The following is a 10161-nucleotide window of genomic DNA, read 5'->3' on the forward strand; positions in this document are numbered from 1 at the left end:
ACTCACGGAATGAAATTATATTTTAATATTTTGTTTAAACATCTACAAATAAGAAGCATTCCCTCCTGGTTAAATTACTGCAAATTATTCTTTCACTACCCGGCTGCCAGGACCTTCAAGAGGCGCCACAAAACGGAGGCGAGGAAACTTAGAGCAATGAGGCCCCGCCCCCATCGAGCTGATTCTGCTCAAGCGCCGACCTTGCCAGGCTGGATTTAAGGTTTCCGCCAGCCGCCTGGGCATTTAAAGGACCCACTGCCTTCCCGAAGTTGGTTTGAAAGCAAGCGATGGTTGTTTGTGGACGGCGCTTTGTCATGGGACCTATGCGGTTGGGAATATTGCTTTTCCTTTTGGCCGTGCACGGGGCTTGGGCTGGGAAGCTGAAGGAGGAGGATGATGACACAGAACGTTTGCCCAGCAAATGCGAAGGTATCTGAAGTGGGTAGCCCCTGTTGGCATCGCCCGGCCACACCTCCTTCTTCTAGGCCGGACCTCTTGGACTGTATTGGGTGGGTCACCTGAACTCCTTGAAAGCTTGAGGGAGGTTCTGGTGGAGCTTGGCTGAATTTGGATGGATGGGAAGCAAACGTGTAGTGCCACCCCAAAGTTATGGCACTTCCCAGGAGGCATTCAAAGAGAGCCTGCATTTTTTTGGCTGGCTTGGACCCCCGCAACCCCCCCCCCCCCAGTGGATTGTGGGAATTGTAGTTCAGGGACCATCGGCCCTGGGGGACTGCCAACTTCAGAGCATCTTAAGTGCGTGTTTCCCGTCACCAGACCTTAATCTGCAGAGGCTGCAGGAGCTGTGTGTGAGGCTCAGGCCTTGTGGACATCTGCTGCCCCACCCTAGCATAGACGCTCCCAAATTACAGGCCCCACGCCCCCCTGAGGGAGTTTGAGAGTGAGTAATTCTGCCCTTCAAGCTCAAAAACAACAGGAGGCCACACAACTAGGAGAGGTTCCCCATCCGGGTGAGACTTTGCAGACGGTGTGTACTACGTGGATTTTTCAGCAAGCAGCACTTTCCGTAGCTGCACTAGTGTGGGGCCCAGTTGAGAAAGGGGGCACTTCAGAGCTGGCCCTGATCCCCTAGTTTGCTGCCCTCCTGCCTTTACATTTCTTCCCTGGATTCTTGAGGGAAGAAAGGTAAAGTCATGAAAGGTGGTCATGATACTCTCATGACTTGGTCCTCCTCTCTGTCTCTTTTCACCTCTGTGTTCCACTCTTCTTCCAGGATCTGCCAGTCTTTTTAAACACAGACTTAATCACTTGATTGTATCAGTCCTTGCTTTAAAACCTCTGCAGGCCTTTGATCAGAATACAGCCAATGGGGCTACACACAGTGGCTCACATCTATAATCCCAGCACTTTGGAAGGCCAAGGTGGGAGGAACACTTGAGCCCATGAGTTCAGAACCAGTTTCACCATATCTTGTCATCCTAGGTTTTTCTGTCCCAACTACGCTGACAGAGACCCGTAGATAGAGATAATAGGTCTTATTGCTGTCTATATTGTTAGTGTGCATACAGAAGGAGCTCGATAACTCCAGGATAACAGTGAATACTTATACTGTGCTATGTGCCAGCCTTTATATATGTTGATTTATTTAATCCTCATCACACTCCTATGAGGGACATACTATTATTAATCCCATTTTATTTATATATACGTATAGATAGATATATTTTTTTAGTCTCACTCTGTCACCCAGGCTGGAGTGCAATGGTGCCATCTTGCCTCACTGCAACCTCTGCCCCCCAGGTTCGAGCAATTCTGCCTCAGCTCCTGAGTAGCTGGGATTACAGGCATCCGCCACCACACCAACTTAATTTCTTCTGTATTTTTAGTAGAGAGGGAGTTTTACCATCTTGGCCAGGCTGGTCTTGAACCTTGTGATCCAGCCACCTTGGCCTCCCAAAGTGCTGGGATGACAGGCGTGAGCCGCCGTGCCCAGTATTTTATTCTTGAGACAGAGTCTTACGCTGTTACCCAGGCTGGAATGCAGTGGCAAAATCTCAGCTCATTGCAACCTCCTGAGTCCAAGTGATTCTCCTGCCTCAGCCTCCCAAGTAGCTGGGATTACAGGCGCCTTCCCTCACACTTGGCTAATTTTTATATTTTTAGTAGAGATGGGATTTCACCATGTTGCCCAGGTAGGTCTCAAACTCCTGACCTCAAATGATCTGCCCACCTTGGCCTCCCAAAGTTCTGGGATTACAGGCGTGAGCTACCACGCCTGGCCTATATATGTTGATTTATTTAATCCTCATCACACCCCTATGAGGGATATACTGTTATTATCCAATTTTATTTATTTATTTTTAACATATTGCCCAGGCTGCAGTGCAGTGGCAGGATCTCAGCTCACTGCAACCTCTGCCTGCTGGGTTCAAGTGATTCTCCTGCCTCAAGTCTCCCAAGTAGCTGGGATTACAGGTGTGCACCACCACACCTGGCTAGTTTTTGTATTTTTAGTAGAGATGGGGTTTCACCATGTTGGCCAGGCTGGTCTTGAACTCCTCAAGTGATCCACCTACCTCAGCCTCCCAAAGCGCTGGGATTACAGGCATGAGCCACATGCCTTACCTATGATCCCATTTTAGAGATGAAGAAATAGAGGCACAGCAAGTAGCAAGGTTGTCACACAGCTGCTAAATGACTGAGCCAGGATTCCAACCCAACCAGTCTGGCTCAAGTCTGCACTTGAATGTTCTGCTGCCTCTGCTGCCTCAGGTCATCTGCCGAATGAATGGCTGATGCGTTTGTCTGTCTTTCACCTCCCCCGGATGTTTCTCTTCCCTGCCAGTGTGTAAGCTGCTGAGCACAGAGCTACAGGCGGAGCTGAGTCGAACTGGCCAATCTCGAGAGGTGCTGGAGCTGGGGCAGGTGCTCGACACAGGCAAGAGGAAGAAACATGTGCCTTACAGCGTGTCGTGAGTCCTCCTCCATGCTTCTCCACCTTCCAACCCCCAAAGGAGCCCTGGGAGTCCCTAAGGCATCCAAGGAATCTTTGTTTGCCCTCTTTCCACAGAGAAACAAGGCTAGAAGAGGCCTTGGAGAATTTATGCGAGCGGATCCTGGACTACAGTGTTCACGCTGAGCGCAAGGGCTCACTGAGATATGCCAAGGTCAGACCCTTCCCCAGGGCAGGACTCCACTTCTCAGAAACAAATATCTGTATTCCCTGAGGTCCTCCAGAGGTTATCTGCCCATCATCTCACCATCATGGAACTCACCCCTTAATCTCCAGCAGTTGACAAAACTGAAATGGCAAAAAGGGGAAGGGAGGATTGGGGTGGTGGGCTGGGCTGATACCAAATTCTTAATTTCTCAGGGTCAGAGTCAGACCATGGCAACGCTGAAAGGCCTAGTGCAGAAGGGAGTGAAGGTGGATCTGGGAATCCCTTTGGAGCTGTGGGACGAGCCCAGTGTGGAGGTCACATACCTCAAGAAGCAGGTAGGATAAGATACTGCACCATCCAGGGAGGTGAGAAGGGAACCTGAGAGGGGAGCTGGGTTAGGGTTTGACTGTAGGAGATGTCTACCTCTGAGCAGGGGGAAGCGGGGAGAGTGAGGACTGTGCCATTGATTAAAGTGGTTCCAGGAGCGACCGGACATGGTGGCTTACACCTGTAATCCCAGCAATTTGGGAGGCTGAGGCGGGTGAATCACCTGAGGTCAGAAAGTTGAGACCACCCTGGCCAACATGGCGAAACCCCGTATCTACAAAAAATACAAAAATTAGCCAGGCGGCCGGGCGCGGTGGCTCAAGCCTGTAATCCCAGCACTTTGGGAGGCCGAGGCGGGTGGATCACGAGGTCGAAAGATCGAGACCATCCTGGTCAACATGGTGAAACCCCGTCTCTACTAAAAATACAAAAAACTAGCTGGGCATTGTGGTGCGTGCCTGTAATCCCAGCTACTCAGGAGGCTGAGGCAGGAGAATTACCTGAGCCCAGGAGGCGGAGGTTGCGGTGAGCCGAGATCGCGCCATTGCACTCCAGCCTGGGTAACAAGAGCGAAACTCCGTCTCAAAAAAAAAAAAAAAAAAAAAAAACTAGCCAGGCATGCTGGTGTGTGCCTGTACTCCCAACTACTAGGGAGGCTGAGGCAGAATTGCTTGAACCCAGGGAAGTGGAGGTTGCAGTTAGCCAAGATCGCACCACTGCAGTCCAGCCTGGGTGAAAAAAGAAATCATAATGAGCCCAATGTGATGACACACAGCTGTAATGCTAGCACTTTGCGAGTCTGAGGTAGAAGGATTGCTTGAGGCCAGAGTTCGAGATCAGCCTGTGCAACAAGAGACCCTTCTCTATAAAAAATAATAATAATTTTAAAATTTAAGGAAAGTTTTAGAAGTTGTCATGGTTGCTAATAGTATCCACAATCACTTATTGAGCACTTACTGTGTCCCAGACTCTGGACCACATACTTTGCATCTGCTGCCTCATTTTACCTTCACAACAACCTGAGGTGGTAGGTGCAATTACCATACATATAGTACAGGCAAGGAGCTGAAACTCAAGAGTTTAATAACCTACTTGGCAGAGTAGGTGCTGCTAAATGTTTGTTGAATGATTGAGGATCACATATCCAGTTGGCCAAGCTTAGCGTCCTGACTACCTGCCTCTCCAAAATCAGTCAGGTTGAGCAGCTAGAACAGGGAATGGAGAGCAGACAGGAGAGATTCCAAATCCGTCCAGAGCAGATTCTCTTCTGGCCCTTCTACTTGCCCAGTGTGAGACCATGCTGGAGGAGTTTGAAGATGTTGTGGGAGACTGGTACTTCCGCCATCAGGAGCAGCCCCTACAAAATTTTCTCTGTGAAGGTCATGTGCTCCCAGCTGCTGAAACTGGTAAGCGTGGGGGTTGAGCTCCTCTCCTGCCAAGCCACAGCCTCCCCTGCCTCCAGGACTAATACCTAAGTTGTTTTCCCTCATCCAATCTAGCATGTCTACAGGAAACATGGACTGGAAAGGAGATCACAGATGAGGAAGAGAAAACAGAAGGGGAAGAAGAGGAAAAGGAGGAAGAAGAGGAGGAAGAGGAAGGGGGAGACAAGATGACCAAGACAGGAGGCCACCCCAAACGTGACCGAGAAGAACTTTGACCCTTGCCTTTGAGCCCCCAGGAAGGGAAGGGATCACAGAGAGCCCTCTGAAGTCTGCGCTCTCCCAGCTCACAGTTTTCAGGGTATGTTTGTGAGTGACTCCAACCAAGCTTGTAGCCGTTTTCTCCAGTCTAACCTCAGGCAAGATCCTGGTGAAGCAGCATGCCATGGCTTGCCGGGATGGAGGGTGGGGGTGGAGGTCCTGCACTTATAGATGAACTCCATCCAGCCCCTTAATTGGCAGGTGTGTGTGCTGACAGTACTGAAAGCTTTTCCCTTTAACTGCTCCCCACCCCAACCCAGAGGTCACCAGTAGCACTGGAGCTGTGGGCTTTAGGAAAGTCACTTACCTCCATAAGGTCTGTTTTTAGACCCTTCCAAGGAAGAGGCCAGAACGGACATTCTCTACAAACTATATATATTGCCTGTATCCAGGAGGCTACACACCAGCAAACCGTGAAGGAGAAATGGGACACTGGGTGATGGCCTGGAGTTGCTGATAAGTTAGGTGGGGTAGATACTTGGTCTACTTCAGATCAGTGTCACTGAGAGCCTATCATATAGTTTCATAGGTGCTAAATTTTCTATATCGCTATTAAATTTTTTTTTTTTTTTTCTAAAAACTACCTGGACCCAAAGTTTCAAACAACAGCAGGGCACACATTATAGCTAGCTGGTCGATGAGGCAGCACCCAGAATGGCCACTGTCTTGTTAAGCTCAAGCTCCAGCCTGGGCAACAAAGTGAAACCCCATCTCTATAAATATGCACACCCACACGCATACGCACACACACAACCCCAAAAAAAAGCTGCAGGCGCAGTGGCTCGTGCCTGTAATCCCAGCACTTTGGGAGGCCGAAGCGAGCGGATCACCTGAGGTTGGGAGTTCAAGAGGAGCCGACCAACATGAAACCCTTCTCTACTAAGAATACAAAAAATTAAAAAGCCGGGCGTGGTGGTGCATGCACCTGTAATCCCAGCTACTTGTGAGGCTGAGGCAGGAGAATCACTTGAACCTGGGAGGTGGAGGTTGCGGTAAGCTGAGATCGCGCCATTGCACTATAGCCTAGGCGACAAGAGCAAGACTCCTGTCTCCAAAAAACAAAACAAAACTAGAAGGGCATGCATGTCTGTATTCCCAGTACTTCGGGAAACCGAAATGGGAGGACTGCTTGAACTCAGGGGTTCAAGGCAGGGGCAAGCTATGATGGCGCCCCTGTACTCCAGCCTGGGGGACTGGGCAAGACTGTCCCAAAAGAAAAAAAATACCAGAAGCAGTGGCTCACATATGTAATCCCAGCACTTTGGGAGACCAAGGCTGGAGAATCGTTGGAACCCAGGAGTTTCAGACCAGTCCCGGCAACAGTCTCTACAAAAAAGAGAGAGAGAGAGAGAGAAGAAAGAAAAAGGAAGGAAGAAGAAAAAAGAGAATATAAAGCTTAGCTGGGCTTGGTGGTGCGCGCTTGTGGTCCCAGCTACTTAGGAGGCTGAGGCGGGAGGATCACATGAGCCCAGGAGGTCGAAGCTGCAGTGAGTTCTGATTGCGCCACTGCACTCCAGCCTGGGCAACAAAGCGAGACTCTACCTCAGAGCTAATGGCGATTCATAATTGTGAGCCCAAGGAAGCTGCTGGGGTCGCGGGGCGGGGAACCGACAGGCGGCTGGAGTCCAGGCAGCCTCCTCCGGCATACAGTGAAGAAGGCGCCGGAACTACAGCCAACGCCGCGGCGCCACTTCGGCCGCCATAGCTGGGCTCACGGAAGCGCGCAGAAGACAAACTCCCACAGGCGTTTTCGCTTTCTTCGAGCGAGGCAAGACTCGGAGAGGTCCAACGTAGAGCGCGGCTGGGGTTCGAGTAAGGGAAATACAAAGGATAGCCTTTTGGGGGGTGACGGGAGAGGACCTACCGCGAGAGGAACGGGGCGGGGGCCGCGAACGCCAAGGGAGGGGAGGGCCCTCGTGGGAAGGGAGGCTGGGTGATACCATCTTGGGCAGGGGTCGAGGGTGATACCAACTTAATGAGAACCAAGGCTTAGAGGCAGTGGTTAGGGGCCCGGCCGGGCACGGATGGAGGACAGCGGAGGGACAGCACGGTCGCCCACTGCTCCATTTCCTTTCTCCTCAGCCCGTCCCTCCCTGCCAGAAGCAGCCTCATGCGGACCGAGCCGCTGCGCGGGGCGTCCCCTCTGCTGGTGCCCGGCGACCCCTACTCCGTGGTGGTTCTGCTGCAGGGCTACGCGGAGCCGGAGGGGGTGGACGACGCCGTGCGCGCCGACGGCTCCGTGACCCTTGTCCTGCCCCAGACCTGGGGTTCGGCATCCAGCCACGGAGAGTCCCCGCGCGAGGGTGGCGGCGCGGAGGCCGCCCTGGAGGAGGCGGCCCGTGGCCCCATCCTGGTGGACACTGGGGGCCCCTGGGCTCGGGAGGCGCTACTGGGGGCGCTGGCGGGGCAGGGCGTGGCCCCGGAAGACGTGACGCTGGTAGTGGGGACCCACGGGCACTCGGATCACATCGGGAACTTGGGGCTGTTCCCAGGCGCGGCTCTGCTGGTCTCGCACGACTTCTGCCTCCCTGGAGGCCGCTACCTGCCCCACGGACTGGGTGAGGGGCGGCCCTTGCGCCTGGGCCCGGGGCTCGAGGTGTGGGCCACGCCGGGCCACGGGGGCCATCGCGACGTGAGCGTGGTGGTGGCTGGCACGGCTCTGGGCACCGTGGTGGTGGCGGGGGATGTGTTTGAGCGAGATGGGGACGAGGATTCGTGGCAGGCGCTGAGTGAAGACCCCGCAGCCCAGGAGCGGAGCCGGAAGAGGGTCCTGGTCGCTGCCGACGTGGTCGTACCTGGTCACGGGCCCCCCTTTCGAGTGCTCAGGGAAGCCTCGCAGCCCGAGACTGAGGGTGAAGGGAACAGCCAGCAGGAGCCAGTGGTCGGAGACGAGAAGCCCTCTCTGCACTGATCAGCCCGGAGAGAGAGTGGCTTCTTGACGGGGAAGCCCGTCAGCGAGGAGCTGCTGGAGACAGAGTACTGTGGTCGGCCAGTCAGAGCAGTCAAGGGTGGTAGCTTCCAGCCCTTCCAAGAGGCCAGGTTTCTAGTAAGGACAGAGTGCACTTGACACTGCCATCACGTCGTCAGAGACACTGCCTGTCTCTGCAACCAAACTAAGATCAAAGGACGGGCTCAGCCCCTGTGCATCCTTCCTGGGCCTCAGTAAAATGGGAGAGGATTCCTCCGAGGGGCCTCCAAAATAAAAATGGAGACTGCATTGAAAATCATAGTATCCTAGTGTAAATGTGAAGTACTGACAGTGATAATTGTGCAAACATGGTACTTGCCAACTTCAGCAAGGGGCACACTTTAGCCAATTGCCTGCCTTTCTTTCTTTCTTTTTCTTTTTTCTTTTTTTTTTTTTTTTTTGGTTCTCAGAAGAATCGTCCTTCCTTCCTTCCTTCCTTTTTTTTTTTCTTTCTTTTTTTCTGAGTCTCGCTCTTGGGAGTCACAGGCATCCACAAAGGCCTTTGGACCCCCAGGGGCACTCAGATGGGACAGATGAAGGAAAGGAGCAAGTCCGCCTCGTTGTGGACAATGAGCAGGCCTGGGTGGATGCTGTCTGGCATGGCCAGGCTGCAGGTCATTTCCCAGGCATCCGCCTCCTGGGTTCAAGCGATTCTCCTGCCTCAGCATTTTTTTTTTTTTTTTTTTTTTAGTGGAGACCAGGTTTTGCCACGTTGGCCAGGCTGGTCTTGAACTCCTGACCTCAGCTGATCCATCCGCATTGAGCCACCACACCCGGCCTATTATCCCTTTTCACAAATAAGAAAAAGCTGAAGTAATGAGCGGTTAAGTGACTTCACCTTAAGTCATCAGAGATGACATAAATAGTAATTGGTGGCTGGGTGAGGTGGCTCATGCCTGTAATCCCAGAGCTTTGGGAGGCTGCAGAAGGAGGATTGCTTGAGGTCAGGAGTTTGAGACAAGCCTGGGCAACATAGCCAGATCCCATCTCTTAAGAAAAAAATTAGTTGGGTTTGGTGGACCCCGCCTGCAGTCCCAACTATTTGGGAGGCTGAGGCAGGAGAATCACTTGAGCTTAGGAGTTGGAGGCTACAGTGAACCGTGATTGCACCACTGCACTCCAGCATGGGCAACAGATCAAGACCCTAAAAGTTACTGGCAAAAAGTAACTGGCAGAGCAGAGATTCCAACTTAGGCAATCTCGCTGCAGAGGTGGACTTTACCTCTACGTGGCATTCTGAGGCAGCTCCTGCACTGAATAACAGATTGATTTCCAATCGACCAATGCAAAAGGGATATGTGGTTCTTCTTTTCTTTTTTTTGATACGGAGTTTCGCTCTTCTTGCCCAGGCTGGAGTGCAGTGGCATGATCTTGGCTCACTGCAACCTCCATCTCCCAGTTTCTTTTTTTTTTTTTCTTAGAGACAGGGTCTCGCTATGTTGCCCAGGCTGTAGTGCAGTGGCTATTCACAGGCGCGATCCCACTACTGATCAGCACGGGAGTTTTGACCTGCTCTGTTTCCGGCCTGGGCCGGTTCACCCCTTCTTAGGCAACCTGGTGGCCCCCCGCTCCTAGGAGGTCACCATATTGATGCCAAACTTAGTGCAGACATCCAATCGGCATAGTGCACTACAGCCCCGAACTCCTGGGCTCAAGTGATCCTCCCACCTCAGCCTCCCAAGTAGCTGTGCCTACAGGCATATGCCACCACACCCAGCCAGCTCCCAGTTTCAAGAGATTCTCCTGCCTCAGCCTCCCAAGTAGCTGGGATTATAGGCTTGCGCCACAATACCCAGTTAATTTTGTATTTTTAGTAGAGACAGGGTTTCTCCATGTTTGTCAGGCTGGTCTTGAATTCCCAACCTCAGGTGATCCGCCTGCCTCGGCCTCCCAAAATGCTGGGATTATACGAATGAGCCACCATGCCTGGCTAGTTTATTTTTTATAGAGATGGGGTCTCACTATGTTGCCTGGGCTCAAGTGATTCTCTTGCTTCGGCCTCTCAAAGTGCTAGGATTACAGGTGTGAGCCAACCTGCCCA

At 52.4% G+C, this 10161-nt stretch overlaps 2 protein-coding genes across 2 annotated transcripts; both read left to right on the forward strand.

Annotated features, from left to right (window-relative positions):
* Positions 1–156: 156 nt before the first annotated feature.
* CNPY4 (canopy FGF signaling regulator 4) lies at positions 157–6060 on the forward strand. The gene is made up of 6 exons (XM_003934206.4): positions 157–429; positions 2807–2933; positions 3032–3128; positions 3335–3457; positions 4738–4855; positions 4949–6060. Exons 1-6 carry the CDS (start codon positions 288–290, stop codon positions 5107–5109), a joined length of 768 nt encoding a protein of 255 aa, XP_003934255.1. The 5' UTR covers positions 157–287; the 3' UTR covers positions 5110–6060.
* A 627-nt stretch (positions 6061–6687) lies between these two features.
* MBLAC1 (metallo-beta-lactamase domain containing 1) lies at positions 6688–8376 on the forward strand. The gene is made up of 2 exons (XM_010344735.3): positions 6688–6964; positions 7235–8376. The coding sequence occupies exon 2, from the start codon at positions 7263–7265 to the stop codon at positions 8061–8063; it is 801 nt and encodes a 266-aa protein (XP_010343037.1). The 5' UTR covers positions 6688–6964; positions 7235–7262; the 3' UTR covers positions 8064–8376.
* The last annotated feature ends 1785 nt before the right edge of the window (positions 8377–10161 follow it).

The sequence above is a fragment of the Saimiri boliviensis genome, chromosome 20 (genome assembly GCF_048565385.1).
Source record: "Saimiri boliviensis isolate mSaiBol1 chromosome 20, mSaiBol1.pri, whole genome shotgun sequence".
In the NCBI taxonomy this organism is placed as follows: domain Eukaryota; kingdom Metazoa; phylum Chordata; class Mammalia; order Primates; family Cebidae; genus Saimiri; species Saimiri boliviensis.